Source organism: Dama dama, chromosome 9, assembly GCF_033118175.1.
Source record: "Dama dama isolate Ldn47 chromosome 9, ASM3311817v1, whole genome shotgun sequence".
NCBI lineage: Eukaryota > Metazoa > Chordata > Mammalia > Artiodactyla > Cervidae > Dama > Dama dama.
In genome coordinates, this window is record NC_083689.1 from 68,233,702 (window position 1) to 68,259,092 (window position 25,391).

Here is a 25,391-nt window from a genome sequence, read left to right on the forward strand (position 1 = left end):
CTCTGATTTTTTGTTGTTAGTATATAGGAATGCAAGGGATTTCTCTCTTAATTTTGTATCCTACAACTTTACTATACATTGATTAGCTGTAGTAATTTTCTGATGGCTGCTTTAGGGTTTTCTATGTGTAGAATCGTATCATCTGCAAACAGTGAGAGTTTTGCTTTCTCTTTTCCAATCTGGATTCATTTAATTTCTTTTTCTTCTCTGATTGCTGTGGCTAAAACTTCTAAAGCTATATTGAATAATAGTGGTGAGAGTGAGCATCCTTGTCTTGTTCCTGATCTTAGAGGAAATAGTTTCAGTTTTTCACCATTAAGAAAAATGTTTGCTCGGAGTTTGTCATATATGGCCTTTATTATGTTGAGGTAGGTTCCTGCTATGCCCACTTTCTGGTTTCTTTCCTTTAATTCTGAATGGTAACTTTGCCAGATAGAGTATTCTTGGTTGGAAGTTTATTCTTTTTCTTTTTGTTGCTTTGCTTGGGTGAGTTCTCCTGCCTTTTCTTAAAGTTGACTGATTCTTTCTTCTGCTTCATTGAATTTGTTGTTGATGTTCCTCAAGTGTATTTTTCAGTGCAATAATTCTTCAGCTCTGTGACTTCTGTTGCTTCCCTGGTAGTTCAGCTGGTAAAGAATCTGCCTGCAGTGCAGGAGACCCCAGTTCGATTCCTGGGTCAGGATGATCCCCTGGAGAAGGGATAGGCTATCCACTCCAGTATTCTTGGGCTTCCACTATGGCTCAGCTGGTAAAGAATCCACCTGCAATGCGGGAGACCTGGGTTTGATCCCTGGGTTGGGAAGATTCCCTAGAGAAGAGAAGGGGTATCCACGCTGGTGTTCTGGCCTGGAGAAATCCATGGACTGTATATTTTATTATATTTTCCACTCTTTGTTGAAGTTTTCACTGTTTTCATCCATTTGTCTTCCCAGTTGAGTGGGCATCTTGATGACCATTAATTTGAACTCTTTATTAGGTAAATTACTTATCTCTGTTTCCTTAAGAATTTTTTGTGAGGTTTTTATCTTGTTAACTCACTTGGAACATATTCCTCTGTGTCTTCATTTCACTTGACTCTCTGTGTTGGTTTCTATACAGTAGAAGAAACAGCCACTTCTCCCAGGCTTGAAGGAGTGGCCTCATGTAGGAGGTGAAACTTTTCATTCATCCCTGCCATTGCTTTTGTTTGTCTTTCAAACTTCTGTGTTTGCACAAGTGGCAAATGGCTCCCATTTGTTGAGGATGTGCCAAGAATAGTGTTCCAAAGAGGAGGATTTCAGCACCCAGATTCAATCTGACTGGAAGCTAGACCCTCAGGCAGCAGATTTATAAGCATGCAAATATATTCAGTTCTGGGGGGACCAGAAAGGTAAGCCCTGTTGGCCCCCAGAGCCAGGTGATCTGTCCTCTGGGCAGCAGTTGCAAAAATCAGGATACGCTGTTCAGATGAGTGTATAAACTGCTTTTGGGGAAGATACTGGTAAGCTGGAGTAAGGCAGAGAAAGAGCTCCAACCTGATGTCTACAGCTTGCATTATTTTTTGTTTTGTTTTGTTTTTTGGCTGTACTGCAAGGCATGTGGGATTTTAGTTCCCCACCCAAAGATTAAACCTGTGCCTCCTGCATTGGAAGCACGAGGTCTTAACCACTGGACAACCAGGGAAGACCGAGCCTGCATTCTTGAGAGCTGCTTCATAGGCTACTAAATGTGTTGCAGACTTGAGGCTTTCCACTCAGTCAGAAGTTCCAGGACTGCCGTGTGGTCTCCTTCAGAGAAAGACTGAGGGGTGTGCCTTGGTCTGCTGTCTGTGCAGTCACCTGAGGATGGTAGCCTGCCATGAACCATCCTTCCCCAGTGGCCACAGTCCCATGAGACCCAGAACACAAGCCCCTCTGGCCATGAGGGCCAGATGATCAAGGGGCATCCCTTGGATGTCAGCTGCAGAAGCTGTACCAGATGTGTGTAAAGCTCCCCTCCAGAGACACTGGTGCTTTGTAGCCTTGCAGAGGATGAGTACTAAGATAGTGTCTACAACCTCCCCACCACCAACCCCAACTTTGGAAAGGATTACAGTCAGCCCCTTGATGTGTATTGTTTGGTTAGAAGCCTGCCTCCAGGTCAGTTAGGATGGTTAGCTAATAGGCCTCCTTCATAGAAAGACAGACCTCAAAGGTCTGTTGCCTCTTGTTGTGTCCCAGGGGTGGCAACTGTTTAAGGTCTCTTTCTCCATTGGTTACATTCCTGGGGGACCCACAAGTAAGTTTAAGCCTCTGATTACCAGAGCCAAGTGATGTAGAAGTGTCCCCTGGCAGCAGTCATAAAATTCATCGTGCCAGACAGGGTTGTGAGCTCTTTTCTATGCGACACCTATTACTCCAGTTCCATGTGAGCAGGAATGCAAGCTCCTCTGACCTCCGGAGCCAGACAGCCAAGAGTTACCTCCTGGGTGGCAGCTGCAAAAGTTGGGGTACCAGATGCATATAAAGGCTCTCTTCTGGGAGATAGATACTGGTTCTCTGGAGCATGGTAAAGGAGAGAGCAAAGATGATGCCTACCAGTTTCCTTCCCTGGAGAGTGTTGCAGGAGGCTCCTAAATGTGTGTGTTAACTTGCCCCTCAGGCTGAGGGTCTGTTTGTTTGTTCATTTAAATTTACTTTTGGCTGTACCACACAACTTGGGGGTTCTTAGTTTCCTGACCAGAGATTGAGCCTCTGGACCCTCTGCAGTGAGACCTCGGTTTTAACCACGGTACTGCCGGGGAAATCCGTGGGCTGAAGTTTTAATGTAAACAGGTGAGCCTCCTTTACTTTAAGTGTGGAAATCGGCTGCCTCTGAGCTGGGCATTGAGGCGGGTGAGTTTCTGAGTATGACTCTTTAAGAGGTGTTTCTCTGATTGTCTCTGCCTTGTGGGTTGTGGGCTGTGAGCTCAATTGGTTTTCAAAATTAGGTGTTTTGGGGGTTCATCTCTCAAGTGTGTGTCTTAAAAGTTGCAGTGCCAGATGTGGAGTTTGAACCCTTTGTTTCTCAGAGAGAAACTCTGAGTGTTGAGTTCCCTCTCAGTTATGGGTTGCCATGGTGGGTGTGGGATTTATGACAAGATTGTGAGCCAACTTCTCCTACTGCTGTGATATAGTTTTCTTCTTGTGTACCTGATGTGGTGTTGTCATCCAGCCAGCCTTTAGTTTTGTTTTTTTTTTAAGAGGAAACTGTTCCATATGTAGCTGTAGACTCAGTAGTGTCTGTGAGAGGAGGTAAATTTAGGAGATTAAATAATATACTACTGAATAACCAGTGAGTCAAAGAAGAAGGCAGACAATACCTTAAGAAAAATGGAAATGTAATATACCAGAATTTATGGGATTCAGCAAAAGCAGTTCTAAGAGGGAAATTCACAGCAATAAATGCTTACCTCAAGAAATAAGAAAAATCTCAAGAAACAGCCTAACTCTACACCTCTAGGAACTAGAAGAACAAATGAAGCCCAAGGTTAGTAGTCAGAAAGAAGGAAATAATAAAAATTAAAGCAGAAACAAATGAACTAGACACTAAAAAGACAAGAGAAAATACTGATAACTAAGAGCTAATTCTTTGAAAAGATTAAAAAAGAAAAAAATCCCCCAAACCTGACAAACCTTTAGCTAGACTCAACAAGAAAAAAGAGAGAGGACTTTCTTATATAAAATCAGAAATGAAAAGAAGAGATGTGACAATGTTACCACAGAAATACAAAGGATCTTAAGAGACTACTATGGGAGTCCCGTGGTGGTCCAGTGGTTAAGAGTCTGCCTACCACTGCAGTGGATGCAGGCTTGGTCCCTGGTTGAGAAGAGGCCACGTGCCGCAGGGCAGCTAAGCCCATGCACTGCAGCAGCTGAAGCCTGCGTACCTAGAGCCCAAGAGAGGCCACCGCAGTGAGAAGCCCATGCACTGCAGCTAATGAGTAGCCTCCACTTGCCGCAGCTAGAGAAGGCCCATGCACAGCAGTGAAGGCCCAGTGCAGCCAAAATAAATAAATAAATACATAATTTAAAAATATTAAAAAAAAAAAGGAGACTACTATGAATAATTATATGCCAGCAAGTTGGACAACTTAGTAGAAATGAATAAATTCCTAGAAACGCATAACCTAAGGCTGAGTTGAATCAATGGGTGTGTGTGCACTCAGTCATGTTGGACTCTTTGCAGCCTCATGGACTGTAGCCCACCAGGCTTCCCTCCATGGAATTTTCCAGGCAAGAACACTGGAGTGGATTGCCATTCCCTCCTACAGGGAACCTTTCCAACCTAGGGATCGAACCTGCGTCTCTTATGTCTCCTGGTGTGGCAGGCAGATTCTTTACCAAGCCCTGCGCCACCTGGGAAGCGTAAGGCTGAATCATAATGAAATAGAACATCTGAGCAAATTGATTACTAGCAAGGAGACTGAATCAGTAATCAGAAACTTTTCAACAAACAAAAGTCCAGGACCAGATGTCTTCCCTGGTAAATTCTACCAAACATTCAAAGAAGAATTAAAATCGGTCCTTCTCAAATTCTCCCCCCACATAGAACAGGGCAGAATTCTTCCAAACACATTTTATGAGGCCAGCATTATCCTGATACCAAAACCAAATAATGTGCCACACAGAAAAAATTATAGGTCAATATCCCTGATAACCAAGATGCAAAATCCTCAACAAGTTCTTAGCAAACTAAATTCACCAATACATTAAAAGGATCATAGAGGAGTGGCGGGGAGCAGCGGGTGGCAGGCCGAGGGGACGCGCAGGCGGTGGCGTCGCCCTGTCGCATGGCCACAGTGGGGACGGCTGCCGCTGTGCCGCCAAACGGGAGGAGCTGCCCGAGCAGCGCGGCCTGGCCTTCGGCCTGTACCTGCGCATCGACGTGGAGCGGCTGCAGTGCCTCAAGGAGAGCGCGAGGGCAGCAGCCGCGGCGTCTTCAAACCGTGGGAGGAGCTGACTGACCTCTCCAAGTTTGTTGAAAGTGATGCAGATGAAGAGCTTCTGTTTAATATTCCATTTTACAGGCAATGTGAAGCTCAAGGGCATCATTATAATGGTAGAAGATGATGACTCACACCCCTCTGAGATGAGACTGTACAGGAACATTCCACAGATGTCCTTTGATGATAGAGACAGGGAGCTAGATCAGACCTTTAGTCTGAACTGGGATCTTACAGGGGAATTAGAGTATGCTACAAAAATTTCTCATTTTTCAAGTATCTGTCATCTCTCAATTCATATTTCAAAAAGCTTTGGAGCTGATACCACAAAGGTCTTTTATATTGGCCTGAGAGGAGAATGGACTGAGCTTTGCTCACATGAGGTGACCATCTGCAATTATGAAGCATGAGCCAATCCGACTGACCACAGGGTCCGTCAGGTTACCCCCAGACACACGTTATTTCCTAAGGTCTGGCTAAGACTTCCACAGAGGCGTTGTGTCATTGAAGAAGTATGACATCTCTTGGGAGGAACAAAGAGAGATGGGGCTCCAAAGAGAGTTGACTGCCACAGCCTCTGCCAAGCTTTGTCTTTGGGGCTTGCTGCGGAAATCTGGCCTGTGGAAGATACCACACCCCCAGGAAGGGTTGTGTGGGTGCCAGGGAACAATCGTCGTTCTCTAGGGCCCTACAGAAATTGGGTCTGGTCAGTATCTGGCAGCCATGGATAATGCCTGCCTTCCCAGTTTATGTGGCCATGGGATCCCAAGTGTCTTGTTGCTTTGTGGCAGGATTACTGTATGACTTGTTTTTAAAATGGAAACTATTCCTGGTCTGCGGTAAACTTTTTGAAGCCTCAGCATTGTGTTTGTATTAACCATCAGGAGGGTCTCCAACTAGAAATACTTGTCCCTGCTTGCTCCTTCTCCCTGTCATCTTTGAACATTTTGTCAAGTTGCCCAGCTTGGAGTTGTCTGTCATGCACCAGTGTCCCATGTTATAGCTTGAAGAGCAGGAATCTCCTGATGTTGCTTGATAGCTTGAGAGGGTCTTTTTCCCTACTGCCCAGGTAAGTGGTCTGAGGAGAGCATCGGCATTGTTTCTGTGTTTGTGGGTATCCTGGCTGGGGTAAGATGGGACTTTGATATGCTTCCCTTTGGGATATCCTTAATGTTTATCAGCTTCTAACTAGTGTTGTAAGCCCAGTGGCAGAATTTGGAGATCTCAGTTCTTCTGTTCATGGCTTTTTATTCACTGTGACTAATAAGCTTCCTAATAAATCCTTGCCAAACTTAAAAAAAAAGAGATCATAGACCATGATTAAGTGGGATTTATTCTAAAAATGTATTCAACACTTTCCAATTCCAAAAATGGTTCAACCCATGCAAGCCAGTTAATGCAATTCACCACGTTAACAAAATAAAGGATTAAAAAAAATCATATGATCATCTCAGTATGGACATACAGAAAAAGCATTTGACAAAATTCAATATCCATTTATGATAAAAACTTTCAGTATCCATTTTTGATAAAAGGCAGGCATTGAGTGAACATACCTGAACATAATAAAGGCCAGATATGTCAGGTCCACAGCTGGCATCATACTCAGTGGTGAAAAGCTAAAAGCTTTTCTTATAAGGTCAGGAACAAAGACGATGATATGCATATACTCTAGCCACTTTTATTCAAAATGATATTAGAAGTTCTAGCTGCAGAAATTAGACAAGAAAAGAAATAAAAGGTATCCAAATTGGAAAGGAAGAAGTAAAACTCTTACTATTTACAGATAACATGATAAGAAAACCCTAAAGACTCCAAAAAAACTGTTAAAAGTAAATGAATTCACTAAAGTTGCAGTATACAAAATCAATACACAAAAACTTGTTTATACTAATAATGAATTATGAGATAATCAATAACCCATTTATAATTTCATCAAAAAGGATAAAATATCTAAAAATAAATTTAACCAAGGAGATGCAAGACTTATATATTAAAAACTACAAGACATTAATGAAAGAAATTGAAGAAAATAGAAATAAATGCAAAGATATTTTGTGTTCATGGATTGGAAGAATTAATAGTTAAATGATCATACCATTCAAAGCGGTCTACAGATTCAGTGCAATCCCTATCAAAATTTCAGTGGCAGGGCTTTTTTGGTGGCTCACTGGTGAATAATCCACCTTCCAGTGCAGGAGACACGGATTCCATCCCTCACCTGGGGAGATCCCACGTGCTGTGGAGTGACTAAGCCTGTGCTCTGGAGCCTGGGAGCTGCAACCACTGAGCCCACGTGTCCTCAGGCCTGTGCTTCACAGGAGAAGCTACTGCAATGAGAAGCCTGCGCACCACAACTGGAGAGTAGCCCACTTACAGCAGCTAGAGAAAAGCCCATGCAGCACCAAAGACCCAGCGCAGCCAAAAATAAAGTAAATAAAATTAAAAAGAATTTTTCAGTGGCGTTTTTTCACAGAAATGGAACACTAAGTTGTGTGGACCCTCCAAAGGCTCCAATAACCAAAGCAATCTTGAGAAAGAAGAGCAAAGCTAAAGACATTATGCTGCCTGATTTCAAACTCTATTACAAAGCGGTGGTAATTAGAACAGTATGATATTGGTATAAAAATGGACACATAGATCAATGGAACAGAGTAGAGAGCCCAGAAATAAACCCACAAATATTTTGTCAATTAACTTACGGCAAAGGAGCAAGAATATATGATGGGGAAAAGATGGTCTCTATTGGACAGCCACATGCAAAAGATTGAAATTGGTTCCTATCTTACACCATACTCCAAAATTAAGTGGGTTTAAGACTTGAATCTATGACCTGAAACCATAAAACTAGAAGAAAGCGGACAGTAAGCTCCTTGACCTAGGTCTTGGCAATAATGTTTTTGAATCTGACACCAAAAGGAGTAACAAAAATAAACAAATAGGGCCTCATTAAACTAAAAAACTTCTGCATAGGAAATCAGTGACATAATGAAAAGGCAAGCTACTGAATGGGAGAAAACAACTGTAGGTAATATATCTGATAAAGGGCTGATATCTGAAGTATACAACAAACTCACAACTAAATAGCAAAGAGACCCCAAACAATCAAATTAAAAACTGAGAAGGTCTGAATAGCTATTTTTCCAAGGAAGACATGCTGGTGACCAACAGGTACATGAAAAGATACTCAGTATCATAAATCATCAGAGAAATGCAAATCCAGACCACAATGAAATACTACTTCACACCTGTTAGAATGGCTATTATCAAAAAAATAACAGACTATGAAGTGTTGGCAGGGATTTGTAGAAAAGGGAAAATCTCGTGCACTTTTGGTGGGAATGAACTTGGTGGAGCCGCCTGAGAAACAGTATGGAAGTCCCTCAAAAAATTAAAAATGAACTACCATGTGATCTAGCAATTCTACTTTTGAAGAAAACAAAAGCACTGCTTTGAAAAGATGTATACACACTCTTGTCCATTGCTGCATTACAGTAGTCAGGATATGGGGACAACCTCAGTGTTCATCCGTGGATGAATAGGTAAAGAGATTGTGATATATATAAATCTATAAACACACACACAGAGGTATTAATCAGCTGTAAAAAAGAAGGAAGTTTTGCCATTTGTGACAAGGACAAACCTGGAGGGTAGTGTGCTAAGTGAAATAAGTCAGACAAAGAAAGACTAATACATTTGATTTCTCTTATATGTGGAATCTAAAAAACAAAAATAAACTAGGCTCATAGATACAGAATAGATACAGAGAACAGATTGGTAGTTGCAGGAGGCTGCAGCCTCTTGGGTTGAGGGGTGGGAAAAATGGGCAAATTGGTTTTTTTTTGTCTGTTTTGTCATTTTTTAGTTTAAATACATTGAATCAAACTTTAAAAAAAAGTCCACTCATTAACATTTTTCTTAGTTCTCATACTCTGTATGTAGGTTCTTTATTCAGCTCCTTTTTAAAAACTCTCCTTGTGATTTGTTTGTTGAAGAAAGTGGGCTGTTGGTGTCACATTTAGTACAGCTCGGATTTTGTTGAGCGTGTCCCCTTCATGTTGTTTAACAGGTTTCCCTGTCTTTGTCTTTTCTGTATTGACTCAAGATTAATTCAGGTTTGTTTTTGGCAGAAAGACTGTTTCATAGATGGTGGGTGGTGTCTTTTTACATCAGGAGGCATATAAATCCACCTTTATGCATTAATTTCTTAGGGATTACAAAATGATGTTATTTGTCTTGATTATTGAACAAAGTTGAGGAATTCTTCAGATCATGTCAGGGATCTGTGTCTTTAAATCTGTTTTAGGACTGAGATGACTTACAGTAGCAAATCAGTAGTCACTGGCCACCGTAAAAAGGAATGAAATTTTGCCATTTGCAACAATGTGGATGAACTTCAGCTAAATTATCTTTAGTGAAATAAGTGAGTCTGAGAAAGACAAATATTGTATAACATGTTGAATCTAAAATGTAAAACAAACTAGTGAATATAACAAAGAAGAAACAGACTCACAGATGCAGGAAACTGGTGGTTATCAGTGGGAAGAGGGAAAGTGGGGGAGGCAAAACAGGGGCAGGAGGTTAAAAAGTACAAGCTACTATATATAAAATAAGTAAGCTACAAGGATATATTGTGCAACACAGGGAATATAGCCAAAGTTTTATAATAACTATAAATGGAATGTAACCTTTAAAAATTGTGACTCATTATGTTGTACACCTGAAACTTACATAATGTTGTATATCATATATATATGAAGAGAAAGTCTCTAAAAAAATTAGTGTTTATTGGTCAGTAAGGATAAGATATCTTGTTCATTATAATATGTTTATTACTTGACTTAATGTTGAGTTACTGACTTTTCACTCTTCTTAGCGTTAAGTACACTACAGGCTCTTTCTGGTATTTTATATAATAGCGCTCTCTGTTAACAAATATGTCCAGAATGTTCCCACTTGTGAGCCTTAAGTAGCTTTATCAAAATGGAGCTGATGTGGTTCAGAAAATAGATGTGGAGAAGATTCTAAGTGTCTGTTGCTTTACAGGCTTTTTTCATCTCACAGCATTTTACCTCAATCACATATCCACACAACTGCTTCTCTTGAAATATCTCGAAAATGGGAGAAGAAGAATAAAATTGTTTATCCTCCACAACTGCCTGGAGAACCTCGGAGACCAGCTGTAAGTTTGTGGGTATAACTGATCTCTTAATTTTGATAAAGCACTCTCACTCTTGTGTAGCTAGCAGTGATTTAGTATTCCATATTAAGAAAAAAATTACAGCAATTTTCTTGATCTTTTAATTGATACAGAAAATGTTCTAGGTTTATCTTTTTTGTAGTTAAAAAGATTGTCTTTGTTTCTTATTTATTTGCTTTGGCTTAACCTCCTGGATGGGCTTCCCTGGTGGCTCAAACGGTAAAGAATCTGCCTGCAATGCAGGAGAGCTGGGTTGAATCCCTGAGTCAGGGAAGATCCCCTGGAGAAGGGAATGGCAACTCACTCCAGTATTCTTGCCTGGAGAATTCCATGGACAGAGCTGACAGGCTATATAGTTCATGGGGTCAGAAAGAGTTGGACACAACTGAGTGGCTAGTTCTTAACCTCCTGAATAGGCACCTTAACTCTGTAACTGAGCTAATAACTTGTGACATGACTGATTTTTGACTCCCAAGAGGCTTGATAATGGAGCATGTGAGGTTGGCAAGAATGGCTTAAGCCACTGACTGATATTTATTTATTTATTTTTGTCTGTCCTGGGTCTTTGCTGCTGCATGGCCTTTTCTCTAGTTGTGGCACAGGCGTCTCTTTGCGGTGGCTTGTTTTGTTGTGGAGCACAGGCCCTAGACCACATGGGCTCTAGAGCATAGACTCAGTAGTTGTGGCTTACGGGCTTAGTTGCCCCCAGGCATTCGGGGTCCTCCTGGGCCAGTGTCTCCTGCATTGGCAGGTGGATTCTTTACCAGTGAGCCACCAGGGAAATACACAAATATCAGTAAAGTATTTTCTGTATGATAAGCTTTCTTTATTTCTTTGCTTAGCTCTTTGGGTTTGGATATTAATTGGAAATAAAGGAATCATAATAGTATTTGCCAGGTCCAGAATCTAAAGGCAAAATTTTGTATTTTGTATTACCAGTACCAAAAAGTATCCAGTCTTTTAATATGTTAAACACTCTTCAGGCTACATCCTAAATAGCAAAATTCAAATAGTTAACAGCAGATCATATGCCTAACTCTAGCAAATGAAGAACAATGTTAGTGAGATAATTTGCTTTATATTGGAATTTACTGAAACTATATTGAGTAACTTGCATCATATATACTCTTCCTATAATATAAGTGCCTGTGTGAAGACATTGGGTTTGATTTTATATGGGCACTTTGGAGAAATCTAATTTAGTTCTCTATTTTGCACAGATTTTGTTTGAGGAAGTAATCCTTTTGGAAAATACCTTAACATTTTCTGATTTTAAATAGTATTTGATAAATTAATCTTGATGTATGAGTTATACCTGTTATGACTAAATTATCCAACTCTTTGTGACCCCATGGACTGCAGCACACCAGGCTTCCCTGTCCTTCACTATCTCGCAGAGTTTGCTCAAACCCATGTCCATTGAGTCGTGATGTCATCCAAGCATCTCATCCTCTTTCCCCTCCTTCTCATCTTGCCCTCGAATGTTTCCTAGTCTCAGAGTCTTTTCCAGTCAGTTTTTCGCATCAGGTGGCTAAAGAATTGGAACTTCAGCATCAGTCCTTCCAATGAATATTCAGAGTTGATTTCCTTTAGGATTGACTGGTTTGATTTCCTTGCAGTCCAAGGGACTCTCAAGTGTCTTCTCCAACACCACAGTTCCAAAGCATCAATTCTTTGGCACTCAGCCTTTTTTATGGTCCAGTTCTCACACCCGTAATTATTAATGCTGTTTATAAATGCTGCCTGCAATGCAGGAGACCTGAGTTAGATGCCCTGGAGAAGGGAATGGATACCCACTCCAATATTCTTGCCTGGAGAATTCCATGGAGAGAGGAGCTTCGTGGGCTACAGTTGAGTGGGTTGCAAAGAGTCGGACAAGAGTGAGCGACTTTCACTTTTTTTACTATAAATACCTTGCTTATTAACAGGGAATAATTTGCTCACCTAGCCACATAGTTTACACACTGTGTCATTATTTGCAGTGTTGCTTAGACTTTTCAGTCTGTTAGCTGCAAACATTTAGAAAGTTAGTATTACCTCTTGTTTAAAAGAGGGCTAGATAATATTTACGATTCTGTCTCATTCTGTTCTTCAGCATTTGGAATATGTAGTTAAAGAATAGTAGATGGGGCAATGAATAAATCCTATAGCAGTAATTTAAAATGAATGTCACCAGTTTAGACCACTCCTTTATTTTTAAGACTGTCTTCCTAATTTAGCTAGTACAAATTTCTAAACAATGCAGGCTCCTATAGACATTGTATCTTACATGTGACTTCATCCTGGTAAAGAAAGTAAGTCAGAAATTAAAGGCTTTTAAAAATATATATACGTACAAAGTAGTCATACCTTGTTAAATTGAGCTTGACTTTTTATGTGTTTTTGAAGAAAGCTAAGTTAAATAAATTAGTAGTGAAACTGTATCAAAACTGAACGGTCATTTCTATAAGAGGCATGTTTTTAATTTGTGGATTAATTGACATACTGATCATATGTCATTCTTATGAGTCATTAATGTGGATCCTCTGTACTCTAAAACTTTTATTAGGTGACATTTTTTGTTGCTGTTTGTGTCATTATATGCATTTAAAAATAAAATTCTTTACAAGTTACTGGTTTAGACATTTCATAATTTAGACTTTTACTTTATTTGAATAGCTGTTTTCACATTATATTCTAATGTAACTTTACCTAATTTTACTGTGTAGGTTAATTAATAGCAGTGATGTTTAACCAGGCCTTCTGACCTCCAACTTTGCCACTTTATCTGTTTGCCATGGTAGGTTTATTTACTGAGACTTCATCTGGTTTAGTGCCCTTACACAATGCACCTGCCTCAAGTAAACGTTGGGCTTTTTAGTTTTAGAAGACAATGATTGAATAACTTTCACCTTTTCTGGTAACACTTGATTTCTTTTTTCCCAGTGTTTTGCCAGGATTACAGTGTCTTTTTTTTTTTTTTTTTTTAATATTTGAAGATGATTATATACAATTCAGATATTAACAATATCTCACCATGGGAAACCAAGAGTTGAAAGGTTTCTATATAAAAGACTGTTGAGTATTAATTTTTGCAGATTAATATTATCAGTCATGACAGTTCTTTCCTCTCCTGTGCTCCCCAGGACAGATTATTGCTGAAAATGTAATTAGGCTGTTGCTACACTTTTCAGCCTGTCAGCTTCTACTGCAACAGAATTGAAATCTTCTACATATTGAAAGATGGCCACTTGAGACTAGCTGGTGTTTTTAAGTCATTTGTAAACTTCTAGCAGGGCTCAGAATGTTAAAAAGTTCTGCAGTTTTTCTGCTGTTATTTGCCTTGAAAACATTTTTTTCTGATTTTTAAGTGGCAGTGTGGTGTAGTAGTAGAAAAAGTATGGGTTTTAGAGTCATGAGGAGAACTTTAAAGATATGCCTGCCAGACATTGTATTAGGCCCTTGACATACTTCCCTGGGTGGCTATAGCTTTGTCTCTTATAAGCTTTGCTATCTTGGACAAGTCACTTGATTTCTCTGATTTTCATTTTGTAAAAGATTTATAAAATGTTTTCTCTCCCATATGTTTTCTCTACTGTCATAGAGTTAGATCATATGAAATAAAGGGCTTGAAAAATGCTTTATGAACTATAAATTGTTTAATGGATGATTGATTAAAAAGTTCAGTGGTATATACCTACCCTCTATAAATAGAAGATAATAAAAACCTAATATTTACTAAGATCTTACCATGTGCTAGGCACTGTTGCTGCTGCTGCTGCTAAGTCACTTCAGTCGTGTCCGACTCTGTGTGACCCCATAGACGGCAGCCCACCAGGCTCCCCCATCCCTGGGATTCTCCAGGCAAGAACACTGGAGTGGGTTGACATTTCCTTCTCCATTGCATGAAAGTGAAAAGTGAAAGTGAAGTCGCTCAGTCTTGTCCGACTCTTAGCAACTCCATGGACCGCAGCCTACTAGGCTCCTCTATCCATGGGATTTTCCAGGCAAGAGTACTGGAGTGGGGTGCCATTGCCTTCTCCAAGGCACTGTAGAGTACTTCATATAGGTTAGTTTATTTAACCCTTATTATAGTTTTCGGTGTTAGGTACTATTATCTTCATTTTAAAGAAGAAACTTAACCAGAAACAGGTGAAGGACCTTGGGTTCTGTAGTTGGTAAATGGTAGAGTGGGGATTCAAACCCAGGTAGTTTGATTCTAGAACCTATGCTCTTTACCAGACACCCACAGTATTGGTTTTCTTACAAAAATAGCTGTTCTATCCATTTTTCCATTGTTTTCCTCACTAACAAGAAACTTTCTTTTTGTATGCTTTGTTGTTTTAGCCAGCTAAATGCTTTTAAAATACTTTCATTTAAGTCTTTTACTATTCACCTGTATAGAAGCATTGCAAATATTGTCACAAACTAGCCATTTTACAGTTTGTTTTTCCCTTAGTAATCTTTATAACACAGTGAGACTTTGGAAAAATATAGCTTTAAATAGGGAAAAAAGAGTCTCTATATTCTTGATAATGTTTTTATTTCTTATGGCAGCATTTCATTAGGCATTAGAAAGTAAGAACTGTATTAATAGTGTGTTACTGTCATTTTGATAGACTTGCTTAATTTTTTTTTCGTTTGTAAGGAAATATACCATTGTCGGAGACAAATAAAGTACAGCAAAGACAAGATGTGGTATTTGGCGAAATTGGTAAGCTAAAGTGACTATTACCATATAATACTTTAGGAAAGAAGGTTCAAATTTTATCCTAATATTTGAAAAAAACCAAAAAACAAAAAAAAAACTTGCCCTGTTTTCTCTAAAAAGTGAGGAATATAATTACATTTTCAAACATTTGGTAGGTAATCCAAAAATGATAGCTCAGAGATTAGTGATTTTGTTCAGTTTTTACCTCCTGAGAATCTCAATCATGTTGGATACATAGATATTTAGAACAAAGACATCAAGAACCTAGCTACACTTAGAGAATCTAGGAAGCAAACTTACGTATCTGTAAAAACTGATTCAACCTGTTTCAAAACTGTTGCCTTTTAAGTTTTTTACCCAGAAAATAAAATTTATATATGCGAGAAAGCAAAAGCAGCAAATACATGTGTGATAATACATTTATTCTGTAGGAGAATGAGATGCCTTTTATGCCTCCTAGGGTCCTTGCCAACCTATGATCTTTCTTTGTCATGTCTGCTCTCTTTCATTATTATTAAAACTATTATAATCCAGGTTAGTGGTTGAAATTTTAAAATTCGACTTTTAACTTAAAGAGAGTGATGGCATACCTTCTCAAATGTGTATTTTTCTCTTTTGCATTTATTAGCTATTTTTAATGAAAAAAATTTTCCCTAATTTTACTGAGATGTAATTAACATGTAACTTGTTAGCTATTTTTAGAAGTTATTTGGATTATGTAAAGCTTTTACTTTTCACTGAAGTGGCAATGCTGACTTTGTAAACTAATTTATTTATTTTCTCTTGTCTGTTATCCTTTAATTCTAGATACGAGGAATGTCAATTGACCAGGCTCTGGCTCAGTTGGAATTCAGTGACAAAAAAGGAGCCCAGATAATTAAAGAGGTAAACTAAGATTGGTGGGGAAAGAGCACATAGTTGTTTTGCAGATGTTAGTAAGCTTTGCCTAAATCTGGAATTAACTTGTTTAAGTGCAGAATTTATATTATACAGATTTAGGGTACTCAGTTTTATTACTGTTCTTATACCTTAGGGATGTTCTATGCTTTAAGTATTCTTTTTCCTGAGATGCTTTTATTTGTACCACAAAGTCATTTATATACATCTTATTGTAAATTATTGGGTCTGGATACATTATTTTAGAAGATTTTTTTTGTCAATTCCACAACTGAGAGCTTTGGATTTTATAACTAATTGAGTGGGAAAAGCACTGGACTGGGACTCTGGTGACCTGGTCTTATCTTTTCTCTGACATTTTCTGTTGTGACTATGGGTAAGGCACTTGTCTGGTTCCATTTTTCTTATTTGTAAACTAGGTGGGATTGAATTAGATGATCTCTAAAGACCCCTCTAGCTCTAAATGTAGCTGATTCACTTGGTGCAAATATATTGTTGATATTTATGCCGACTCATTCTAGGCACATGAGTGTTTTGTTTCAGAAAGCTGAGTTGAGGACATCTGGGGAAATCAGCATTATTTTCTATACTTCAGTTAATTTTCACATTAAGTCAGATCTTTTAATTTAGTAGTTGAATAGCTGAGATTGTTGGATTCAGACTTCTAAGAGGCTCTTTTGTAATGCCTCTTATTTATTTCCATTCAGAATGCAATTACTAAGTATTTGTTGTGTACCCAGCTTTGTATTACATTCTTCATCTTTAAAGGAGAAAAAGATCTGCTTTCTGTTATTTCTGACAACTATTGTCCTATTTTAAAAAATGTGTTCTGGAGAAAGTTAATTCAAAATATTTATGGAGTATAAATTTAATAATTCTTTTCTTGTTTGTTTTGTTTTTATTTTTTGGCTGTGCCATCTGGCATGTGGGGATCTTAGTTCCCTGACCAGGGATTGAACCCGCGTCACCTGCATTGAAAACTTGGGGTCTTAACCATTGGACCACCAGGGAAATCCCTAAACTTAATAATTCTTAAAGGAAATTTTCAAGTATGATTTTCTCTTTTTGTCTGATGTTGTTAATGATTATTTTGGATCCAAAGTTTAAGAATTTTCAGTAAGATTGAGCTCTTTAGCTTCTTGAACTTTTTGGCAAAGTCTGTGACTCAGAGGCATGATGCTCATTACCAGGGATGCTGCTGCTGGTGCTGTTATCTCCTCCTTTACAGCTCACACATTCCAGTTAAAGTTTAGCAGGATCGACTGTGTTCTTTGCATTTGCAATTCTTGTCTGAGGAAGAAAACTCACTGTATCCATTCTCCTTAGTACTGTTATCATTTGATATTCTCTTTTTAAAATTGACTATAATAGGAAAGCATGTGATTAGCAGTCATATAGAGATAACTACAAGAAATGAGAAATTTAATTCTGTTTTAGTTCAAGGTCAGCCATATGAATGCCTTTCTTTTCCTTGTTTAAGGTTCTCTTAGAAGCACAAGATATGGCAGTAAGAGACCACAATGTGGAATTCAGATCCAATTTATATATAGGTAAGATCTTTAATATTCTTAGCTTTGGAAAATATCTTCCAGTAGTGATGCCAAGTTCTTTATCTAATAACAGTCTTTGATATCTAAATACTTTGGACTATGTTTACCATTGGAAATAGCTGGTAATAGCTTATTTTTCAGTCTTCTGCATGCTAATGTTGTCTGTTGTAATGGTCCTAACTGCTTTATTTTTATTTGTTCTTTAATGAGATTGAGATCTTGAAATCTATTGCTGATAGTTATTAAATAATGGATATCAAGATGATACATAGAGTGGTCCTTTACTCATAATAAGAATGTAGCTGATTTTTAAAAAAATGAATTCTTTGTCAACCCGAAAGATATATAAAGGATCACAGTGGACTTAGAAAGTCTTTATAGATAATGTGCCATGCCAGGTGCCTCATCCATAAAGGTATCCTATAAGTTAGCCCTCCTAGTACCAGAATGGAAAACCATCTGTTGAATTATAAAAGCCAGGGGACCTTTGAAGACTTAGTGACCCAGATGTGTTGGTTCCTCTTGGTTCTTAACATCCTAAAGCATTAGCTCTGGTTTTGTAGGCTTGTCTCACATCTATTTAATGTGAGTGAAAATGTTTTGGAAGGCATGGTGTACTATACAAATGTAAAGGATTTTTTGGTAGCATACCTTCATACTGATCTTTTTCTAGAAAGAGATCAGTGTTTATTACAAAGCTCTTCCCCATCCCACCCCAGTACTGCAGCAAAGCGGAGCATAGGTTGGAGTTAATGCAGCAGTTACTCCTGACTTCAGTTTTGTCATCAAACAGAGATGTTTATGTCAAAGCAGAATTTTCTCAGTCTACCAAACCTATGTATAAGAACTATTTCACTGAAGATATTTCAAATTCAAGATATGGGAACTGCTGCTCTCCACACGGAGGGGAAAAGGCTGAATCATTATAGTGGAAGTTAGCTGTACCTTGTAGTTTTTCAGCTAAATTAGCATTTTAAAAGATCATCTAAATTCCACTTTGTCACATAACCTCTGCTCTACTGGAGATGTTTATTTTGGTTAATATCTTACCTCACCTCACCTGGTATTGATGCTGGCAGCTACACCTACTTCTGAAATTCAAATGAGTTATGGTTTTCAATTGAAACATCTTATTTTAAAGGTGAATCTTGTAAAATTAATTATATTCTGGTACATGCATAGAGTTAGAGGGGAATCAAAATGACTACTCAGAAGATGCAGGCCATAGTAGTTAATCATAAGCATTTTTTTCTGGGAGAAGCATGAATAAGTAATGCTGGATGGACCCAGAATCACCGGAAGAGATGAAATGGATGAAGGGCAAGACCATTTGCTTAAAACCTCTTGGTGACCTTTCCTGCACCATGACTGAATATCAAATGACATTTAATTAATTTTATTCAATTTTATAAGAATATTGGCTTCTTAGCTGATTGGCAGCATTTCATAATGGAATTCAGATGCAAGTGAAATGGAATTTGTGTTTAAATCCGTTTCAGTAGTTAGTATATATAGCGAGAGGGTGAAGAGCTTAATCCTGTCTTCCCAAATGAAGGAGCAAAGTCCAATATTACCTTTAAGCAAAAATCAACTTAACTGTGAATGGTCCTTTAAAATGTACTGGTCGTCTTTTTTTTTTTTTTTTTTTTCATTTATTTTTATTAGTTAGAGGCTAATTACTTTACAATATTGTAGTGGTTTTTGCCATACATTGACATGAATCAGCCATGGATTTACATGTATTTCCCATCCTGATCCCCCCTCCCACCTCCCTCCCCACCCCATCCCTCTGGGTCTTCCCAGTGCACCAGCCCCCAGCACATGTCTCATGCATCCAACCTGGGCTGCTGATCTGTTTCACCCTTGATAATATACATGTTTCGATGCTGCTCTTTCAAAACATCCCACCCTCGCCTTCTTCCACAGAGTCCAAAAGTCTGTTCTGTACATCTGTGTCTCTTTTTCTGTTTTGCATATAGGGTCTTCTTATGCACGTTTCTGCTGAGAAACCTCTGCCCCTCCTGTACCTTCTTTTCATCTAATTCTGGGTCAAAATCTCTTTTCTTAAGTAGGGCTAGTAAGCCTGGATTTGTCCTATGATTTTAAAAACTCATTTGCTAAGTATTTTGTTGCCTAATTCTGTTATGAAGGAAAAGGAGATGAGTACCCCCAGGAAGATGAAGTATCTGACCACAACACATCAGGCAGTTTATCCCTGTGTTTGCTAAACTTCTCTGATATGAATTGTCTGAGGTTCTAGAGTCGGACACAACTGAGTAACTTTCACTTTCACTTATTAAAAACACAGATTCCAAAAAAATAAAAAATAAAAAAAAAATAAAAAAATAAAAACACAGATTCCCAGGCCTCACTACGGACTGAAACCCTAAGGGAGAGGCTTGGGTAAAGTCTATTGATTCTTACCTTTTTATAAAATGTGGGAAACTGATTGATCTTATAGTCTTTGAGAAGGCCTAGATAGTTCATTCCATAGATTTCTTTTAGAGTTTGAAAGCCTAGTTACTTGTTGACTGCCGGTTTGGCTCAGCAAAAGCTCTTTCAGTCCCCCGAGATAAGTAAGTTCATACATTTTAAGGGATCTACTTTTTTGGTAGCATAACTTCTCATTATGTGGTAACTCCTTCAAATGCTTGTCATCAGTCTAAAGCTCATACCTGGTGTTGCATGACCATAGACTTTGAAAGTTCATTTCCTTTTCAAACTTGTAATGATGACTAATGACACAGTGATAGGCCTTAACAAGTGGACATGGACTAATAAAATGTCACTGCTCCGTGATTCATAGCATCTTAAAGTAGTTCACTTCAGGGAATGTGAACGACTGACTTTGTAAATCAGTCTTCTGGGCTAAGACTGATGAAGGGGGAAGTGGGGAGGGTTTCTGAAGTTAATGTTAAGATTTGCATTTACCTAAATACAAGTAATCGGAAATATTGAGACTATTTTCAATACATGGTACCTGCTGGGCAATATCTTTGAAGGTCATTTCTACTTTTGAGATATCTTAATGTTTTTTCTTTCATTCAAAAAATATTTGAGTGCCTGCTTCCCTGGTGGCTCAGTCGGTAAGGTTCTGCCTGCAATTCTGGAGACCTGGGTTTGATCCCTGGGTTGGGAAGATCCCCTGAAGAAGGAAATGGCAACCAGCTCCAGAATTCTTGCCTGGAGAATCCCATGAACAGAGGAGCCTGGGGGGCTACAGTCCATGGGGTCACAAGAGTTGGACATGACTGAGTGACTTACTTTTGCTTTTCAGTGGGTATAATACCCACACAATTAGGTGATGGTATATCTTTTGTAGCAGTTTAAAACATTTAGTACTTGTAGTTTTGGTTTTTGTCAGTAGTAGTACTTTGGAATACGTGAACCGAGAACTTTCAGATGTTCAAGCTGGTTTTAGAAAAGGCAGGGGAACCAGAGATCAAATTGCCAATATCTGCTGGATCATCGAAAAAGCAAGAGAGTTCCAGAAAACATCTATTTCTGCTTTATTGACTATGCCAAAGCCTTCGACTTTGTGTATCACAGTAAACTGTGGAAAATTCTGAAAGAGATGGGCATACCAGACCACCTGACCTGCCTCTTGAGAAACCTGTATATAGGTCAGGAACAACAGTTAGAACTGGACATGGAACAACAGACTGGTTCCAAATAGGAAAAGGAGTACATCAAGGCTGTATATTGTCACCCTGCTTATTTAACTTATATGTGGATGAAGCACAAGCTGGAATCAAGATTGCCGGGAGAAATATCAGTAACCTCAGATATGCAGATGACACCACCCTTATGGCAGAGAGTGAAGAGGAACTGAAAAGCCTCTTGATGAAAGTAAAAGAGGAGAGTGAAAAAGTTGGCTTAAAGCTCAACATTCAGAAAACTAAGATCATGGCATCTGGTCCCATCACCTCATGGGAAATAGATGGGGAGACAGTGGAAACAGTGTCAGACTTTATTTTTTGGGGCTCCAAAATCACTGCAGATGGTGACTGCAGCCGTGAAATTCAAAGATGCTTGCTCTTTGGAAGAAAAGCTATGACCAACCTAGACAGCATATTAAAAAGCAGAGACATTCCTTTGCCGACAAAGGCCTGTCTAGTCAAAGCTATGGTTTTTCCCGTAGTCATGTATGGATGTGAGAGTTGAACCACAAAGAAAACTGAGTGCTGAAGAATTGATGCTTTTGAACTGTGGTGTTGGAGAAGACTCTTGAGAGTCCCTTGGACTTCAAGGAGATCCAACCAGTCCATCCTAAAGGACATCAGTCCTGAATATTCACTGGAAGGACTGATGCTGAAGCCGAAACTCCAATACTTTGGCCACCTGCTGCGAAGAACTGACTCATTGGTAAAGACCCTGATGCTGGGAAAAATTGAAGGCAGGAAGAGACGGGGATGACAGAGGATGAGATGGTTGGATGGCATCACTGATTCAATGGACATGAGTTTGAGCAAGCTCCAGGATTTAGTGATGGGCAGGGAAGCCTGGCTTCACACTCAGCAGAAACTTGAAATTTCTATTTGTTGAGTGAGTGAACGACACAGTTTTGGATCTGCTGAAACTGTGCTGTTCATTCACTCAACAAATAGAAATTCCAAGTTTCATTTAGGACAGATTGCTATTAAAGTGGGCATCTACATACTGTTTCATTATAATTGAAATAGTTCTGTACTAAAGCAGCTTGAAACTCAACATACATAATTAGTGGAGGAGAGACTGGAGGAGGGGAGACCATAAACTAATTTGGAATCTATACTGTAAACCCTGATTTCATTTAGATCTGAGTGGTTGTGTTGTGTATTCCCATTCCAGAGTGTTAAAGAATCCTGGTGTTTCAGAAGAGTTAATGTTTTTGTTTTGACATAAAAAAGTGATGGCATTATATGCATGAAGGTTAGGCAAATGTTATTTTATGGCCTAAAGAGGAAATCATAGCTGGCATTTTGCAGGTTCTGAATGTTTGCTCTTAGGTATTTTGGGAGAAATGGAAAGAAAATGATAGTTAGCATAAACCCTGATAGCATTGATCATTGTGTTTTGATAGATTATGTAGTGTTGCACAGTTAGCTAATTTTGATACTTCTTTCCCTGGAGTGTAGCAGTCCTTATTCTCAGAGCATTTGGAAATTGATGCTCAAATTGGGTAGAGTAGTAGTTTTGGATAAAATTAGCCATCATGTTTGTAAAATCTTTTCAGAAGTTTCTACACTCTTCCCAGTGTCAGTGGTTTTATTTTTAGGATTCCTCCTGACGTGGATTCAGAGCACCTGGAAGTACTTTGTATTATAAAGTGATTTGTGTAATACTGGTTTTTGTTTGGAAAAACTAAAAAAAAAAATTTTATTGAAGTGTAATTGACATGCAGCATTACGTTAGTTCCAGGTTTGCAGCTGGATGATTCGGTGTTGCAGAGTGATCACCAGAACACATCTAGTTAGTGTCTGTCACCATACATTGTTACAGTTTTTTTTCCTTGTGATGAGATCTTGTAGTATCTCTTCTCAACTTTCAAATATGCAATATGGGTATTATTGACTACAGTCACCATGCTGTACATTACATTCCCATGGCTTATTTATTTTATAACTGAAAGTTTGTACCTTTTGACTCACTTCATCCATTTTGCCCACCTGCCCATTACCCCTATCTTTGGAAATTCTTAAATTCATTTCTTTAGTGCCCAGCAGATGAATTTAATAAATAGGCAGTTAACTCTCACCTTGTCTCACTGAAACCCCAGGCAGTTTTCTTAGTCACTTTCATCCTTAGCTTTCTCTTTGGCAAAGATGGTTCTGCTAAAATCACTTCATGAGAGGTTTGTGGTCAGAGGCTTGTGGAGCACATACTTTGACATGGTCTCTGTAATATAAAGTTCTGTCACAGTAAGAATAAAAGTGGTGAGTATGAAAGTGAATTGATTTGCTATGTATGCTATAGATTTTGCCTTTTTAAAAGGCTTATTAAGTTAACTAAAAATGTAAGACTAAGTTCAGAAGGTAGTTACTATGATTTACCATGGGTGAACAGGTGAATAGATTGCTTCTTGTACTATTGAAAAGATTTCTTCAAATTTTACAAGGTCAAACCTTGACATGTAGAATAGGAACAGGGAGATGAGGGGATGGATGTGATGCAGGAGTTCCTAAACCTGACTCTGAGTCAGAGTTGCCTGGATTGGGGGATGTTGTTTGCTCAGGATATAATTTCCAAGGCCCACTCCAAATATAAATTAGAATATCAGCATCAGCATTTTAAATGTGTTCCCTAGGTTTGTTTGATGTAGTAGGCTGAAGATAGCATTTGGGAACCATTGGTTCCAGAGGTTTCTCATATAGTTAGAATAAAATCAGAATGTTGTTCCCACAACTTCAGGGCTTTGTGTAATCTTATCTTCATCTCTGATCTCTTTCCCTTACTTGTATCACTCTTCGCCTTGCTTGCTGTGCTTTAGCAGGTTCTGGGCCTGAAATAAGCCAAGGATGTTCTTACCTTTGGGGCTTTGCGTTTGCTCTTTCCTCAGCCTGGAACACCTTGCCCTTAGATATTTGCATGAATGATTCATTCTGCTCTTGGATCAAATGTCTCTTCCTCAGGGATGCCTCTTGACACCACCCAGTCTCAAGTTGCCCCCAGAACACCCCCTCAGTCTCTGTCACATCACTGTTTGTTTTATTCATAGCACTTGTCACTAACTCAAATGATGGTGTTTGTTTTCTGTCATTCTCCTCTAGAGTGTCCACTGTATGGAGCCAGGGCCCTTGCTGGTCTTATTCACTCTTAATTCTCCAGGACCTGAGACGGAGCCTGGTCTCTAAGGAAGAACTCAGGAGATACTTGTCTTTAGATAAGCCTACTCTAGCCAGCCAGTGAGCTCATGTAATCTTAGAATTTAGCTGAGAAGACAGAAATTGCTCAGCCGATCAAGCTGTAATCTTGCAGATACAGTTATGGTTGTTTTGTGTAATTCTCTTTTTCTTCCCTGTTTAGCTGAGTCCACCTCAGGGCGAGGCCAATACCTGAAACGCATCCGATACCACGGCAGAGGTCGCTTTGGAATCATGGAGAAGGTTTTTTGCCATTATTTTGTGAAGTTGGTGGAAGGCCCTCCACCTCCACCTGAGGCACCAAAGACAGCAGTAACCCACGCCAAAGAGTATATCCAGGAGCTTCGCAACCGGACCATCATTCATGCTCTATGATGGGACTATTCAGACTCCATAGTGTATATATTTTATCATTTGTTTCTTAAAACCAACAAAAATTAAAGACAAATGCTTTTTATGAATCGTTATTGAATTATTGAAATATGAAGTACCCCTGCTGGTTTTATATGAATATTTATAAAGCTCTGTCCATTTCTTGTGAGCCTCTGGGTATATTTTATGTCTTTGCAACTAGGAAGGGGAAATCAGCTTTAAACATAGTGACAGACTATATAATTCAGAAGGCTTTTTTTGAGTACCATTTGAAAGGAATGTTAACTTTGTAGTTAGTGCCCTGCAGTTGGTAGTTTTGATACTGGAGTTGAGTAGAAAGTTATAGGATAAGAAAACTTGTCCTTATTATTTCACTTGATTTTTCTCTTGAGACTAAGGGAGAGGTGGTGGAGGGGGCATGCCTGCATGTTGTTTCACTCCAGTATTTTAGAGCATTCTGTGATTCAGTTTTTCCTTTCACTGTTGGCATTGACTAGTGGGTGAAGGTTTATATTATCCTTTACTATTTTAGCTGAAACTTGAAATTATAGGAATTCATTAGAATATTAATCTAAAACTCCAAAAATCATTTAACTTGTAAAGTTTATTTTCCTAAAATAACAACTGTTTTTATGTCTCCTTGCAACAGTGCTATCTGTTGCTTGGCTATCTTGTTTAGGATTGATTCATTTTTTCAGAGTGAATTCAATTAGAACCAATCTCAGCCTTGCATTCTAAAATAAGGCAGTAGATGGCACTCAGTTCCCTCTTGTTAGCAGAAATGTTAAGAGTATTCAGTACTGCCTGGTTCTTGTTGTTATATAAGAGGCACTCTGTCCACGGCCCTAGTCTAGTCTAGTGTTTCTCTAATGTTTATATGCAGAGGAAGAACCTGGGG

General features: G+C 38.8%; 1 protein-coding gene and 1 pseudogene across 4 annotated transcripts in view; both read left to right on the forward strand.

Moving 5' to 3' along the window:
• MRPL22 (mitochondrial ribosomal protein L22) overlaps positions 1–24,582 on the forward strand; it is a 40,389-nt gene extending 15,807 nt beyond the window's left edge. The window contains exons 1-6 of one of the 4 annotated variants that reach the window (XM_061151816.1): positions 9,991–10,124; positions 12,851–12,921; positions 14,770–14,835; positions 15,640–15,717; positions 17,210–17,279; positions 24,285–24,582. In XM_061151816.1, coding sequence (XP_061007799.1) covers positions 12,919–12,921; positions 14,770–14,835; positions 15,640–15,717; positions 17,210–17,279; positions 24,285–24,496 — 429 coding nt within the window. In that variant the 5' untranslated portion in view covers positions 9,991–10,124; positions 12,851–12,918 and the 3' untranslated portion in view covers positions 24,497–24,582. Of the gene's footprint in view, positions 1–9,988; positions 10,125–12,850; positions 12,922–14,769; positions 14,836–15,639; positions 15,718–17,209; positions 17,280–24,284 lie in introns of those variants that run through there. The other 3 variants (XM_061151815.1, XM_061151814.1, XM_061151812.1) reach the window with 3 other exon arrangements.
• On the forward strand, positions 4,696–9,977 carry LOC133061538 (PITH domain-containing protein 1-like; annotated as a pseudogene).
• Positions 24,583–25,391: the final 809 nt, after the last annotated feature.